At 41.4% G+C, this 17,554-nt stretch overlaps 1 protein-coding gene across 2 annotated transcripts in view; it reads right to left on the bottom strand.

Moving 5' to 3' along the window:
• The window catches only part of thoc2 (THO complex 2), a 150,225-nt gene that overhangs the window by 113,998 nt on the left and 18,673 nt on the right, over positions 1-17,554 (bottom strand). For both annotated transcript variants that reach the window (XR_011593590.1, XM_070882709.1), the window contains exons 3-6: positions 12,742-12,833; positions 9,223-9,274; positions 9,060-9,130; positions 1,938-2,059 (exon numbers count right to left, since the gene is read on the bottom strand). Coding sequence is in view for 1 of the 2 variants with exons in the window: in XM_070882709.1 (XP_070738810.1) it covers positions 1,938-2,059; positions 9,060-9,130; positions 9,223-9,274; positions 12,742-12,833 (337 nt within the window). In the remaining variant the exon portion in view is untranslated. The remainder of the gene's footprint in view (positions 1-1,937; positions 2,060-9,059; positions 9,131-9,222; positions 9,275-12,741; positions 12,834-17,554) is intronic.

Raw genomic sequence — 17,554 nt, 5'->3', positions numbered from 1 at the left:
ACAGGATGGAGGGGGGGTGGGGGCTGCACAGGGCCAAGACAGACACAGATGGGGGATTCCAAGATGATGCAATGAAGATTATGGTCAGGTGGCTGGGTGAAGAGGGAGGGCACAAGGAAAAAAGCTAGTGGTGGGGTTGGGGGGGGGGGGGGGCGGGGGGGAGAAAAGAAGAATGGAATTACAGGTGATGAAAGGTGGGAAGGGACTTATGGTGTTGAAGTGTAAGGCAATGGAGTGGTCAGTGTTATGAGAAGTGACTTGGCACTGAAAAGGTTACAGTGGACGAGATAAACTATGGAGAAGGGCAGGGCAGCAGATACTCGATGAGAAGAGCAAGTGATATGGGATAGAGTTCAGGGGACAGAATGAGAGTCAGGGAATCACCTGGTGATGGAGGTAAGCAGTGGAAGGGGGTCATCAATATGACAAACAAGGCAGTGCCAGTTTATGGATAATAAACTGTGTGAATATATCGTACCAAGAAAATCGAGACAGCGATAAAATATCAGCGAGGACACAGTGACAAAGGTGGAAGCAGTGTGCGAGCCAATTGGAGCTATTAGTTCATACTGACATTGTTAGAGAACAACACATCCTGCCACTCACCATTAGCAATGCCACAGAACATTCGCATCTTCATACACACCATCCAGCACAAGTTACTGAATTACAATCACAAACAGGAACATGGCCCTTGCAAGGCCAATTTTAGCATCCCAACTGCTACCCCGGCTGAGATCAGCTTACTTGAAATAGATAACTATTTGAACCAGGAACCCTCTGTTTTATATGGCTCAAGTACACACAATTACCAACCGAGTAACCTGAATAGTTAGGAATATGTTCATTGATTAACAGTTTCTGACCCAGCTGGTACAGTACTATTGATACCTGCCATGTCATTCTACACAGGGCAGCATGTTTATAATGTAAATTTGGGCAGGCATCTTGAAATATCAATTTGAAGTTGAAATTTCTACATTTCCGTTTATTAAACAGTAAGCAGGAAAATGTACTGTTTGAAAAATGCAACACTTAATCTACAGTTATTGTTAAGACACAAAACATCCATTCAACTACTGTAAAGTTTTAAAAACAGTATGCATAAATATTCGATCATTTAAATGGCAAATTTTTAAATGACCAACCTACTTCACTTGCTCAGATTTCTGCTCATGAAAATTTTAATCCTTGTGCATTTCCCAAGTTCAATACAAATTCTTGTAAATGTTTCCATACAGCGCAGCCTAAAAATTAAGACCCCGGGTTGCTGTAATAGGACAGTTTTACATTTGGTTTAAAAGTCCCAGTTAACATTAAGAACTGAAAACAATTGGCAGCCCCTTAGCTTGGACCTTATCTTTAAAATGGTATGACCAGTTGTAAATGGATTACCTGTTCAAGACCCACTCATGTCTTATTTGTAGAAATCTATATGGCGCAATAAGAATTAAATGAAACATACTTCTTTAATCAAAGTTATTCCAATATAACGTTCAAATTACATATACAGGTGCAACATCCCGAATCCGGAACTCCGAAAACCAGAATTGTCGAACAACCAGAAATTTTGTGCATCCCAGATGGAGACTTCCGGAATTATTGTCCGAAAACCGGACATTTTTGAGGCGGCCAAGATGGCGACATCGGGCAGCGAGGGACGAGGAAACCGGTAAAATGCGCAGCGCCGGGGTGCCGCGGGCGGTGTGAATCAACCGACGGCGAGGAGTGGTGTGAATCGGCGAGGTCCGGAATCCAGCAAAACCTGAAATCCGGCACAGACTCGGTCAAGGATTCCGGACGTTGTACCTGTATACAACCTGAATGGATTTGTCTTGAAAATATATTAGATCTTTATGAAAGTTCAGTAACTGCAATACATGCAACAGTTTATATTTTTCCAACCTGATAGGAAAAAAAAAACTATGACGACTTACAATAGTTTGGTTTTGATCTTAACAGATTTCTGGTTGAACTGCTGAGATTGCTTCACAAGTCCAAGAGATTCTAATGTCTCTGGATCCAGTCGTTCCTTGAGAACTGTATCTGAAACCAAAAACTGCAAAGAAAATTGGAACAAATTATTCTTTTGGCACTTCAACGATTTATGCATGGTAATGCAACAAAGGTATCATACAACACCACTGTTGAACTGTCAAATTTAACAGTTTGTTCACATTGTGCAGACCAACACTGTAAATGCAAGCAAAAAAAACTCCAGGACATTTATTTCAAATATTGTGTGATTAATCGTTCAAGATTGAGTGAGCACAAGTGAGAGTATGAAAGTGTGAACACAGCCAAAAGACAATAGCTAAAGGTTAAAGAAAAACACGACAATGTGGAGAGGGGGTGGGAGGAAAGAGATTTCCCCCCTTCCCCAGTTAGTTCTCAGTCCATGCCGTATCATCTGACCATCACCACCAAACTCACCCAACCTATTCCTAGATTGACTCCAACTGTCAGCTGACCCTCCTCACAGGTGTTCAGGCCATGAACAACAACTTGTATTTATATAGCAGCTTTAATGTAGTAAAATGTCCTAAGGCGCTTCACAGGAGTGAAGTAATTTCATCATTTTAAGCATGAAAATCATTCATAATGCAGGCCAATATAAGTCAGCAAAGGCAGTAACCATTCACTTAAAACTTGGCTTCAGGTCAGAATCTGGGCTGATGGAATGAAATTCAGTCGATAGAAAGAGGGGGCGCCCAAAGAGAGAATTGGCCACATTCAACTGGGCTTGCTTATCTGAAAGCTGTCATATCCAACCACTCATCAAAATTGCAAGAAGCCCATAACCACTTCCATGCTTCCAGAGCCTGGAACCTGCGCCACCCCACCCCACCCCCTCCCCCGCCTCCCACCCCACATTAGCAATCCCTAATGACCCTTGGAACTCCTTCCAGTGCTCCTGGAATATTGCTCAACCTCCTCCGAATGCTGCCAGGGTCACCTTCCTAATGCAATCAGATTTCGTCACCTCTCTGGTGTTATAAGCCCCAACACGCCCCAGCATGAAACCCTCTAATTCCGGTACTGACAGACGCTAGTTCCTCTGCCAATTCTCTCAAGATATCATGTCTCACTGAAAAAGACCATATACCTATCCCCTCTACTCCAAACCCCAGCATCCCAGTGTTGCCACGTCATAGAACCCTTTGCCCTCAATATGGCCACATTCCATGATCCCACCCAGCAGTGCCCGACCTCAGGAATCACAGTAAATCAAATCCTGCATTCCACCCTTCACAGCAATCAAAACCAAATAACCGTTTCACATATGCCAATACTATCATAAACCAATAACCATCGTAATTGCTGTTAAATCACAATTAGAGTCTGAAAGTACTGCACAACAGTCTCATGCTATTTGAACCATGCAGCACACACGTGGTCATTGTGACCACCTGGTCTGTGTTCTATCGAGCAATCCAAAAAACGAATCGCACTTTTACTTTCCCCCCATAGCTCTGTATTATCATCTGCTTCACATATTGGCTACTGTTCCCTTAAATGATGCCATGATCTCTGCTTCAACTGCACTCTGTGGCAATGTATTCTTATTTCTAAAAAGGTAATGACCGAGTCATCAATTTCCAGAGGACATATGGCCCCAAGTTTCCACATGATTTGCTCCTGATTTTTAGGAGCAACTGGTGGAGAATGGAGTATCTTAGAAATCGCAATTCTCCACATTTAAGTTTTATGCAGTTCGAGTCAGGTAGAACAGTTTCACTTTGGAACAGAATTTTTTTTCCAAAAGGGGGCGTGTCCGGCCACTGACGCCTGATTTGAAAGTTTCCACAGTGAAAACGTACTCCAAATTAACTTAGAATGGAGCAAGTGAAGATTTTTGTAGGCCTGAAAAAACCTTGTCTTCACATTAAAAAATCAGGCGCAGGTTACAAATTAGGCGTCCGGAACGAGGTGGGGGGGGGGGGGGAAGGGAAGTCATTACATTCTACAATAAATCCTTAGTTATACTTATACAAATAATTCCAACCTGAATAAAAATTTATAAGCAAAGAAAAGATTAAATAAACCATGTTCCAACCTGTGTGAAAGTGCTTCAGGCAGGCCTTTCAGGCAGGGAGAAGGCTGCAGGAAGCCTCACAAGTTGAGGCAGCCGTTCCCGACGGCAGGGAGGGGGGGGGGGGGGGGGGGGGGGCGGGGGGAGGAGGCAGTAAGGGCCCGAGCAACGGCAGCAGCCGTTCCGGACGGCAGGGGGGAGGCAGTAAGGGCCCGACCGACGGCAGCAGCCGTTCCTGACGGCGGAGGGGGGGGGCCGACCGATGGCAGCAGACGTTCCCGACGGCAGTGGGGGGGGAGGCAGTAAGGGCCCGACCGACGGCAGCAGGGGGGAGGCAGTGAGAAGGCTGCAGGAAGCCTCAGAAGTTGAGGCAGCCATTCCCGACAGCAGGGGGGGGGGGGGGGGCCTGCCGTTGGTCGGCCCGGTCGGGAAACGGCTGCCTCAACTTCTGAGGCTTCCTGCAGCCTTCTCACTGCTGCAAGAAGCCTCAGTGCTGATCATGGAAGGGCAATGTGCTTTTATTAAAAAATGTTAAAAATTGAACAGCTCCAAAGAACTACAAAAATGGCCGAGTGCCAATGTTTCCTTCACACTGCGCATGCGCGAACGCTCCAACGCGCAGGGTTGCCGGCACGAAAAAAACTCATTTCAATGGTACCCGCCCCCTCCTACTTACAAAATCGGCGCGAGTGGTCGGCTCCGCCCCCTGGGCACCGCGCCAAGCACACATCGAGCTGCAAAGCGCTCGAGAATAGCGCGTTTTTTTTCAGGCGCCGTTTTCGGTGCGAAAAACGAGCGTCCAGCTCGGAGGGGCGCCTGTTTTGCCGCGTGTGGAAACTTGGGGCCATTGGGCCGAAAATTCTGTCCTCGCCGTGTGCATACGAAGTGTACACGGACCCGGCGAGGCTTCGCAAAAACTGGTTTTCAGGGCGAGATGCGCATTCGCCGAAAACCAGCTTTTCCGATCAGTCAAGATCGGAGGACAGATCCTCCGCATCCCCGGGAGAAGGACATTGGGTTATTTGCCCAAATCATGCCCAGCGAATGTCCTTCAAACTTTTACGCCTGGTAAAAGCAGGCCCGTAGCTTATTTTTAACATTAAAAATTTTAAAACATATAAAAATTAAATTTAATCATTCATTATGTTAAAAGCCCTGTCGATTGAGAAGTTGATTTTTAACACGATTAAAACATTTTTTGAAATTCCTAAAATAAACATTTTTTCTTAAATATTGAATTACATTTAATTTCAATTAATTTTAAATACGCGAGGTGTTTTTTTTTTATTTATTGTGCTGTGCTTTGGTGTTTTAGGAAGGTTTTCTCATTGATCGTTTGTGCGACTTCCCATTACTGATTTCCCTTTTTTATCAATGAGTGATTGGTGATCCAGGCCCACGTGACTCCAGCATTTCTATACGTACAGGGAAGTCATCTCCCTGTACGCTGCGCATCGAATGAAGGCCTCTGCAATTGTAGGTTCCTCAGTGATCACCAGGTACTTTCATTAAAAAATTTCAGGTCGGAGGCATTCGTCCGAAGAAAGCCACCGACCGCAATTTCCCACCTCCCAATATTTTCCAATGTGCCCCATCAAAATCCTTCACAGTTTTTTAATCTTTCAGTAAATCCCTGATTAGCCTTCTATGTTCTTGTGGAAATAGTCTCAGGTACTGAGGCCACTCTGGATTCTGTGTATTTCTGGACTTCGGAATGTCTTCATGACATCCCGAAATGGGAAATGCCCGAGCTCAGGTTCGTGTATTTCCAGACTTCGGAACATCTTTCCGACATCCCAAGTCCGGAAACGCCTGGGCCAAGGTAGTTAGGTTGGCCAGGGGGGGGGTGGAGGAGAGAAAGAGAGAAAATCGAGCAGTAGCAGGGGCGGGGGGTCAGCGGCAGCCAGAGGTAGGGGAGATGTCACCGGCAGCCGAAGCAGGGGAGAGGTCGGCGGCAAGCCGAGGCAGGGGTCCGGATTCCAGAACATTTTCCGGACGACCCTGCCACGGATCGTCCTGGTGTCCTGATTCCGGAACCTGGCCGCTGTACCTGTATCTCAAATTTATCCTCAAAGCTACAGTTTCTCTTCCATTCTATCCAAGGCTTTTAATATGCTTTCTATTATGGGTGCCCAACTGTACTAACTTCAACCTAACCATTGTCTCAAGCAAATTTATTACTTCCTCGCTCTTGTACTTTGTGCTCCTATTTATAAGTCGGATTTCAATTTGAATTGCCAAATCTCTCTGCAGTGTGTTTAATTGGGTGGAGACTTCTATTTCCTGTTTTTCATTGCAAAATACATGACCACACACTTCTCTTCATGAAATAGCATCTCCCACCAACCCATCTATGCCATAAGACACTGTGCTACAAAAGCACAATTTCACATATGCAGCCACGAATCAGTTTCCTTGATAACATATACATTGCAGAGCATAAAACACTATCTTCCAATTCAAAGGGCAACATCACAGGAGATCATAAGCTATATCTTGAAAGGCATTTCTGTGTCTATTTCAGAAAACTGCACAGAACTCTCAGTACTTTGACGCGTTCTTTTTGGAGCTCTCTTCCTTACATCATCACCTGGGATAATGGGCAAGCAGAGGTACAGATTCTTAACTGTTCCCATTAGAAAGAAAACACACAGGACCATTGATTTCAAATAAAAACATGAGAGCTGTGAGGCGAGTGCTGCTTCACCACTAATGTTTTGTATTAAGAAGCACAATGAAGTTGATAGTTAAAATCAAACTTATTTGCAATCATCAATTTTGCAGCTTGTTTACTATAGTGGCAGTTTCTGTGAAATGGCCACCTCTCTAAACTCAAGTGCCATTCTACATAGCAAAATCAAAATCAGAAACCAATATAAAACATTCATAGAGCAATTTCACCCCCTAGTGGACTCTTACTGTTATGCAGTTAACAAGTTATTTTCCAATTGATAAAAAACATTGCAAATATATTGGCTCAGAATTTGCTGGAGCGGAGGCATCCCACAGCATGTCCTGTTGCTCCTGCACCCTTCAGCTCAAAAATATTCTGCCCTGCAAGTTGCTGGAAATGCGAGTGGACAATGGCGTGGTGAGGGAAACGGGGCATTTGTGACCTTGGTGAACGATGGGATCAACAGTGTATTTCTAGAACCAATGGGACTGAAGAATTGAGAAACAAACAGGAAGGACTGAGAATTAAGGTGAATTAGAGTGGGTGAATTCAAGTCAAATCAGGTACAGAAAGGGAAATAAAATGATTGGATTGAGAGAGAGAAACAGAAACAAAGAGGCAGAAAGGAAAAGCAAGAAAAAAAATTGACATGTTTAAAATCTCTAAAAGCTATTCACGAACTGAACGAATGAGACTTCACATTTCTTATTATTCACTTTCTGGGCAAGAGAAGTTAATTGACAGTCAATGAACAATGAACTGGGCACTTAGTTTTGGCTTATTTGTCTCCACCCTCAGTCATTTTTTTCTTCACCAGAATACATTTCCTCACCAGCAGTTGCCATTCTTCATATTTGAGCTATGATGGTGCGTGCTGACAGGATATTTCATGGGGGAGGGGAGGGGGGTGGCGAATCAACACAGCTGAGCCTAGACCTATTCTCACCCAATATGCGCTTTGCAACAGGAGTCACTGGTAACTGACCATGAGAATGAAGACAGGACAATTAAGTCAATTCCAGAACTACAACTACCACCTCAGCTGTCATTAACTCATTAAGCATAGAATTATATTCTTCCAGTATGCAGAAAAATGAACATGGTTGTAATTGTCAATACTGGCAGTGCAAACTCGAAGAACTACTGTACACCTCAACTCTTGCATGCCAGCTGCGTAACTCTTACACGCCAGCTGCATAACTCGGATACATGCAGTACACAAATTTTTTTAAGTGTTTACATTTAAGAATATTGTTGAATTCTAAATAAATTTAATTCGAAACATCGTTTTTATTGGACGATTACCAGGATCTGTGGATTCTCTGATTCAACCTGCTGATTGCATTATTAGTTTAACCACTGTGAAACTTGTGGTACAGTACTTCTTGAAATAGCTTCTTCAACCAAGCACCACAAAGACTCTGTTCTCCACCTTTCACTTGTACAATGTTTATGCCTCTCGTGAGCTTATCATCCAAAATGGTTAACTTCTTAAACATGATGTTAAGCCAATTTACTTGGACGTCACCCTAAACCATCACTAATCTTCAAAAACCGTCTGCTGAAAACTGCTGAGAAAGTTAAAACCTGGAATAAGCTAATCATCAAACCTGCCAGCTCTATCTGAGGAGTAAACACCTTTATTATGCTACGGAGTTACAAAATATTACACTCCAATTTGGGCTCGTTCACCACACATTAAGCTGGTACATACTCTGCTGCATGCTACCATATATTTTTTGTCGGGCACATTGCACCTTAACTCCTCTCATAGTAACCAGTCCTCTGTAACATAGCTGTTCTACATCTTCGTCATTCAGATGCAGTTGTAAAATTGGTGAAAAGACTTGGTGACAATATTATGTTGCTAATTCACTCCATTTGTTCTCTCCACCAACAGTGGTGCTCTCTTCGAAGCACTCAATATGGTTAAGCTTTCCCAATTCCTTTGTCTTTGCGAGAACAACTTGCTGGCATGAAAAATGACCAACTGAAGCACCTAAAAAAATACCATATTGTATCCAGCCCGACAGACAGTTAGCCAGGATTCAACTGATCACCTCTCAATCGCTTTCCAACTGGACATGGACAATACGCCTCAAATCTTCACCAATCGGGACTTTGTGATGAAGCCAATTGTCCTTGTAAACAAATACAAACCATATCCCATGTCACTGAATTATGCCTTATAACTCAGCTATTTGGGTGGCCTTGCATGCTGGTGATCTATGTTCTATAAGATGGTAGGCATTATGTGCCAAGTTTGCATACATTAAAATAATAAAAACATTTGTAACCTTTAGTAAAACTTTCCAAGCTTAAGAATTTTCAATAAAGGCTAAGGATACTCACCAAACATGCTAAAACCAGTTGAGTAAAATGATCTCTCTTACTTTTTTCTTCCATGCAACTTGTTTCAATATCTGAAATTAACATATCTTATCAGCTCTCAATGCAATGTGTACTAAATTGATATTGATTATTTGAATAAAGAGCACTTGTGTTTCTCCCTTACCTAGAACACAGAAAACATCGGCCAGAATTGATGACATATCATCCCGAAGTTCCTATAAATGCAACGGAAAAAAATAACCATCAACGTTGATACTGGCTTTCATGTCGACAAGTTTCCCCCCCCCCCCCCCCCCCAAGGGGGAGTGTGGGGGGGCAGGGGGGGGAAGAAAAAGAGGAGAAAAGAGAGGAAGAAGTAATGGCCATAAATTGTCTGAACTTTCAAAAAGGCAGAGACTGCCATTTTGATTAAAATAAGTATTTTTAAACAGCATATTTGTAAGTTGCCACACAAGGAGTTAATACGAAAAGATGACAAAGATCTGCTCAAAATTCCCTGGGGAGAGTTGCAATGAAAAAGAAACAGGCTATCAAAGGAGATTAATTAATTTAGTTGTATCCAGAAGTATTAGCAAGTTAAAAAGTTTGGCAGTGTACAAGTGTGATCCAAAATATTAAGCTACATTAACTTCTTGCTTTGCTTTTCGAGCTGAAAGTTTGTACAACATAAACATATATAACACGATCACAAGATAATTACAGATGAGCAAGACTATTCAACCCATCTCAGCCCATCCATCTAGTGTCCCTAAAGTCCACTCATTGCCACATTCAAGTGATTCTTCAATAATTCCAGGGTTTGCACTTCCATTGCTCTATTTAAAATTCTATTCTGTGTTGACGGTTCTTTTTGTGAAGAACGTCCGGATATCAATCCTAAACCTGCCTTTTATTAGTTGAAACATATGATCCTTTGTGTTCTCAGTTTGAAATAGAGAAAACTTTATTGGTGCTTTTAATACACTCCTAAAATTCAAATTAATACTAAGGCAAATGCCAGATAGCTTGCACAAATAACTGTTCTGGATGGCATTTGAAAATTGATGTCCTTCAAAAACAAACCCAAGGGTATCCAAAAAAGATAGTATGCATGTATGGAGCCTTGCTTCCAAATATCTTGAAAGCTTGAGGGCCTTCACAGACAGTTTTTATCATTGATTTAAAAAGATGGATTTTTCGACTTTTCAATTCTGATTAGTGACAAAACACACAGCAAAAAAATTCAAGATCAAAAAAGCGTAAACAGAGAAAATTAGTAAAATTAAGTTTTTATTTTAAAAATAATACCTTAAAAAAAAGACTTGCATTGCACAATTAAATAAAGTGGATCATTAATAGTGAAACTTATGGGAAATGAAGGGATAAATCTAAGCATTCATATTTATTCAGGCTTTGAAGCTTGTGATGTTGCATTTCATGAAACCATTGATGCAATTCTAATCCCACCAGTACGAAAGACTCCCTATAATGCTGCACTGTGCAGTCCAATACATATTCATTCAGGTGCAAATTCATGACAGTGTCAATTCCATGTCAGTGGCTGGCAACAAAACTATGTGCTCACTTTGAAAATTATTGCCCATTTCGAGAATTCTGAAATTTCTGCAATTGAAGTAGGGAAGATCAATACAGCTTGTGATCAATATCAAATAATTTAGTTGAAATTGTTGCCTTCCAGAATTTTGTCGCAAAAGTTTGGGTCCCGACATGTGCATATATTGTTCTAATCATGTCGTCGCACAGGTTGCGTGCACGCACTGTACATTGCATGGTGTCAACAGTGTGAACAATCAACTAGGATTAACTGGGTGCAAAGAATATACTTTGTGAAAAGAGAAACGGGTATACAATAGATTTTTACCGATCCACCATCCTCGAAAAAAAAGAATTAGTGGTGGAAATTGATAAAAACATTTTGAAGATCTATTTGCAAGCTATTTAGCACAACTGCACGTCAATCGCTCACGTACACTTCAACTTGCAAGATTTAGCATGTAATCAATTAACTTAACAAGCGTAGTTGATTAATTGTAAAGAGACCAATTATTCCCAATGATGATTGGAATTGGCACTCTACAGTTTTTCAAACAAAACTGGCTTTAAATAGAGATTAAAATGTCTAAGTGCCAGCGGAAAAGTATTTGCTTTTAAATATTTCACCGAGACCTTAATTGTGCTCCTCAGGTCGGGGAGAAAGCTTTTTTTTAAAAATTCTTTAATGGGATGTGGGCATCGCTGGCAAAGCCAGCATTTATTGCCCATCCTTAATTTCCCTCGAGTCACCTTCATGAACTGCTGCAGTCTGTGTGGTGAACATACTCCCACAGTAATGGCTACTGCAATTTGAGTAAAATAAATTAAATATTTATGTACAAGTGTAACAATATTCTTCCATTAAAAGTGGGTCACTTAACCAGCAAACTCATGAATGTGTGGATACTGGAGGGCATTTTTTCGTAATAGCTGCAGCAATGCAACCTTTCGAAAGTGAGAAAATCTGGTCCTTAAATGTGTTGTTAATTGAGGATTTAAATTTAAACCAGGTCGCTGTTTAATTTGCTTGACTATTTGTTGAATTTCAATAGGAGCTGCTTAACAATTATATTTAAGGATACATGGTATGAAAAGTCGAGGCTTATTTTCATTCATTTGTGGAAGGGACACGATGAGGTATACCGTAAAATGTGTTTCTCTGCCATTCATCTCTCCTCAAGAAAGGGTTTTCCTACAAAGACATATTTCAATCTAATACATCTCCCATTGCATTGTTCACGAAGGAAAAAGCAAATTTCCCTCAGGATGCATTTGATGCAAGAGGTTTCTGAAGCTTCATCTTGCAGTAGAAGTAGGCAGCTGCAAGTAAGAGATGGTAGTAACAACCTGTTCAATCAGTACCAGAAAGTGTCAGGAAAGATTGAAAACAGGCAATCATGGTAGAAAACACATTTTAATTTTTCCAAACTTACTGTTATTTGGAAGGAAGGATAGCAATGTTGGTAGTATCCTGAAGCGGTGTGGCTGTCTAAATAGTGCTCCTGTAGATTTGGGAATGATGATCTGCAGTTTCTGGAGCTTGTGAAGCTCCATCATGTGGTACATGTGGGTGGTTGCAGGAGAGACTGCATGTCAGAGATGATGCCCAAATAAGAGTGTGCAGCAAGCATAACAAGTTTAACAGATTACAAATGTCTGCTCCAAAAGAATTTGTGCTCACCAAAAAGCAACCTCAGAGACCTGCTATTTTTAATTTACCTGAAAAAGATGCATTGAACTTGGTCCATCGCCAGATTGCAACTGCAACAAATGACACTGGCACATCCTTGATCATAAAGGCAACTTTGGCCTCTTGATTCAACATAGCCAAATATAAAATTGCCCAGATTGGTCATCCCAAGCAAACTTTTCTGTTCAAGGCCCAAAATGGCAAGCTTCCAGGAGATTGCTTCATGATTGACAGGCTAGAATTTCAGGAAATTACATTAAAAAAAGACATTACCTTCTGGGAGCAGTACTTCAGATTGAAAGTACTTCCCCTTTGAGTGATATTTCCTTTTAATATACACTGCAATCTACTTCTATCTCCAAAATGTAAATATATTCTAATGTAAATAATACAGCAAAGCCTGTGCTCCATTACTGTGCATGCAAAAACAAACTTTTTCAGCATGAATCAATCACTTACCATGACATCACTGAGAGCACTGGCAGCTTGTTCCTGTCTTAGATTGCCTTTTATAACATGCCACGCCAACTCATATAAAGCTTGTTGGATATCTGTTTTACAATTAAATTAAATGAATGTTAATAAAGGGGCATTAAAACTGCAACAATATTGTAGGAAAAAAAAAGGAAATCAAAAAAATGAGCTGTCAGCAATAAAAAAAAATTATTTTAATCTGTTCCATTTGAAATTTAGTCAACTTTCATTGACTAAAGAAAGTTGCTCTTTTTGTGCCAACATTGGATTAATAAAGCTAGCAAATAAAAAAATCTCAATGAACCATTAGAACACCTTCATTTAGTAAGCATGCATAAATGGATGCCACCTGTGACAACCAGCCAGCCTTTCAGATCCAACGTAAAAGAGGTAAGCACGCATAACTCCTTGTGCCTTCAATATATAACAGATTAAAACTTTGCTGAGTTTTCTCCAACCATCGTATAATATACAGAGATAAGCTAATAAAAATGTGGAAAATATTACTTCAAATACTTCCAGAATATTAATTTTATCAAAATGTGTTGTCCAAAGCCAAATATAATAAAGCAGTCCATGCCTGCATGCAACAAGACTTGGACAACATCCAGGCTTGGGCTGATAAATGGCAAATAACCTTCACGTCACAAGTGCCAGGGAATTACCATCTCTAAGATTGTGCCTAACAACCTCCCCTTGACATTCAATGACATTACCATCACCGAGTTCCCCATCAATATTCTGGGGTCACCATTGACCAGAAGCTCACATAAATACCGTGGCTTCAAGAGTTCAGGGTTTGGGTATTCGACGATGTGTGGCTCACCTCCTGACTTCCCCCAAAGCCTCACCACTACCAACAAGGCACAAGTCAGGACTACGATGGAATACTCTCTCCGTCACCGACTGTAATGTGTACTTTCTGCAGGATGTACTCCAGCAATCGAGAGTGCTCTCGCCAGCATCTTCCAAACCCATGACTTCCGCCACCAAGTAGGACAATGGCAGCAGGTGCATGTGAACATCATCCCCTCCAAGTCACACACCATCCTGACGTGGACATATATAGCCATTTCTCCATAATCGCTGGGTCAAAATCCCGAAGCTCCTGACTTAACAGCCTTGTGGGTACACCTTCATCACATAGACCGCAGCAGTTCAAGAAGGCCCACCACCTCAATAGAAAATTGGGATGGGAAATAAATGCTGCCTTGTCAGCGATGGCCACATCCCCAGAATCATTTACACAACGTGTATAGCTTCATTCTCCAGAGAGGAAGTGGGGTTAAATTTCCACAGGTGTTCTCCTGATTGTTCTCTATAAACTTAGTGTTCGAACAATGAAAACTCCAGAAAATGACACAATTTTCCCAGGGTTTTCACAGCTCTTCCATCAAAGTTAGACAATCTCCCCTGGGTTTGTTCAATTATTACAGGCAGCTTGCTGGTGCATCGAATTGCTGCTCTAATACCCAGCAAGAATTGCAACACATGCTATTACCTCAATTTCCCACATATTGAGCTTTCTATCTCAACAAAGGACCATCGGGAATTGCTCAGAGACAAGGCACCACCCCTGACACTGAGAAGGGAAGAAAAAGTGCCAACACATCCTACTCAACAAAAAAACACAAGTTCAGAAAGAGAACAAATTTCACAAATGGGAGATTGCTTTAGACTACTTGAAAAGCCAAACAAAAAAAAACTTGTCACAAAAATATGAACGTTCACATTTGCAGAGGTGGGGGAAGAGTGAGATCATGAGGGATTTGTAGACAAGGATTAAGATTTTTAAGTCAATGCACTATGGGAGTGGGAGCAAATGAGATCAGGAACAGAATCAAGCAACAGTTTTCCCACAGTTGGATTTTAAAGACAGTGCAACTCAGGAGAGGCCAATTGGAAAGTATTGAAAATATCATCTAAAAAGGTGACAGCTGATGGATTGGTGTTTGAAGCTCAGTTCGGAGTTGAGCAGGATTCAGAAGTTGCACATCAGTTGAGCTTGAGCAAGCATTTTATGCAAAGGGACCATATTGGGGAGCAGAGTTTCTGGGGTGGAGGAAAAAGAGGAAGATGGCGGCTTCATCCTTGCTCATTTTGCAAAGGAATTATTAGCAGCCCTCCTTACCATTCTGTGTACAACAGTTTAGATGTATTTGATGGTTTCCCACTTCAAAAGTATTCAATTGCTGTAAAGTGCTTTGGGTCATCATGGTAATTAAAGGCGTTAATATAATACATAATTATATAATAGTACACCACAGAAAAAGGCCATTTGGCCCATCGAGTCTGCGCCGGCTCATTCGAAGAGCAACCCAGTTACTCTCACTTCCCCACATCCATGCGATTTTTTTTCTCCTTCAAATATTGATCCAATTCCCTTTTGAAGGCTACTGTCGATCAGGCAGTACATTGCAAATCCGAACCACTCGTTTGCGTAAAAAGTTTTTCCTCATGTAACCTCTGGTTCTTTTGCCACTCATCCTAAATCTATGCCCTCTGGTTACCGACCCTTCAGTCACTGGAAATAGTTTATTTGCTGTCTAAAACCTTCATGATTTTGAACACCTGCATCAAATTTCCTCCTCGCCTTTTCTGCTCCAAAGATGCCAATCCCAGATTCTCCAGTCTACCCATGTAACTTGCAATCATTTCTGTAATATCTTCTGTAACCTCTCCAAATCCTTAGGTCCTTCCTAAAGTGTGGTACTCAGAATTGGACACAATACTCCAACTGGAGCCGAATTAGTGTTTTATAAAGGTTTAGCATAACTTTCTGGCTTTTGTCCTCTACACCTCTATGGCAGATGGGAGTATAATGTTGGAAAGTGTGAGATCATGCACTTCGGCAGAAAAACTCAGAGCAAGTTATTCTTTAAATGGAGAAAGATTGCAAAGTGCTGCAGTGCAGGATAGTATGCAGGTCCAGCAAGTGATCAAGGCGGCAAATGGAGACTAGAACGAGAGGGTGCCCTCCCATTTAAAACAGAGATGAGGAGAAATTTCTTCTCAGAGTTGGAAATCTGTGGAATTCGCTGCCTCAGAGAGCTGTGGAAGCTCGGACATTGAATAAATTTAAGACAGAAATAGACAGTTTCTTAAACGATAAGAGGATAAGGGGTTATGGGGAGTGGGCAGGGAAGTGGAGCTGAGTGCATGATCAGATCAGCCATGATCTTATTGAATGGCAGAGCAGGCTCAAGGGGCCGTATGGCCTACTCCTGTTCCTATTTCTTATGTTCTTATTTATAAAAGCCAGGATCCTATATGCTTTATTAAATGCTTTGTTAACCAGTCGTACCACTTTCAAAGATTTGTGCACAAGCTGTTCTTGCACCCACTTTAAAATTGTACCATTGAGTGCGCATGGTCTCTTCTCATTCTTCTTACCAAAATGCATCACCTCACACTTTCCTGTGTTGAAGTTAATCTGCCTGGTGTCTGCCCATTCCAATAGCTTATCTGTGGCCTCTTGAAGTTTCAGCAGATCATTTGTAGTTACAAAGCTCTTCTCAGTCAGAACATTTGAACGGTCTATCATCAGTGTAAACACTGTCCTAAGTGTGTAGTGAGGTCAGTGAACAAGTGAATCCTTCCCACACACAGGGCAAATTAACAGCAGCAATAACTGCCTCTCCGAGAAATGCACAAGCTGGCGTTTCAGCAGATGTGATGAATGAATGAACTCCTTCCCCCATGCCGATGTGTTTCCAGCTTGGGTGGGTAATTGAAGCCATTCCCAGTCCCCACATTTCTGCTGTTTTTCCTTGGCGCGGATGTTCTTGTGTCTCTTCAGATTTGGCGATCAGTTGAAGCCCCGTCCACACAAAGAACACGTATATGGTTTCTCCCCGCTGTGAATGGTGCAATGTTTTTTCAGGCTGTGTAACTGGTTAAAACTCTATCCACAGTCAGTGCACTGGAATACTCTCACTCAGGGGTGTGCGTGTTAGGGTTAGGGTTTGACATCTTTACCCACAGACAGAACAAACTTTTTTTCCTTCTATATTGAAAGACCAATGATATTCAGGTGCTGATGGATCAAGTAACTGTCAGATCTTGACGTGATGTTTGGTTTGAATTTCCCATCTGCAAATAGCTTCCCTGCTAATACCCACCTCTCGACCCAAATCAATGCAAGTTCTTTCTTTATACTAAAATGGTGCTCAAAATATTATTGTTTGGACAGTTATCATTTATATACTGCACACATTATTTATCAAAAAGAAAATACAATTTTTTTGATATTAAATACACATGCAATATCATTGCCCACTAGTCTATCAATAATTACTGGGGGAGGGGGGGGGGGAAGGAGAGAGAGAGAGAGAGAGAGAGAGAGAAGGAAGACAAAATAATAATTTTCCTACATCCTTTACACAAACAATTAAAATATCAGATGAATGAAAACATTTGAGAATCTCAGCATCCTCTTTTTGACTGCAATGCAATTTCATGACAGTGAACAGTCACAACCACACTAATCATTTTAGTCACATACATAGCACAAACTACCGTTACTATATATTACAGAACAAAAATGAATCAGAGAATCAAGAACTCATTTTCTCCCAAGTCCTTCACATAATCAAAGTCAGCATTCCAACGTTAGCAGGTGAATGAGCATAGCTTGTCTTATTACCAAGAAAACCATCAAACCCAACATATAAAACAAAGATAGAAGTGGTAAAACAGAATTGCTAAAGATAATTACAAAAAGATATGTAAACACAAAAGCATTAAAATAATCCTAAGCAGAGCATCTATTTGAGGTAGTCATGTTCTTGTCAATGCT

The sequence above is a fragment of the Pristiophorus japonicus genome, chromosome 6 (assembly GCF_044704955.1).
Source record: "Pristiophorus japonicus isolate sPriJap1 chromosome 6, sPriJap1.hap1, whole genome shotgun sequence".
Classification (NCBI taxonomy): Eukaryota; Metazoa; Chordata; class Chondrichthyes; family Pristiophoridae; genus Pristiophorus; species Pristiophorus japonicus.
Note: the sequence above shows the minus strand (reverse complement) of the source record. Positions and strands in the feature narration are given on the sequence as shown.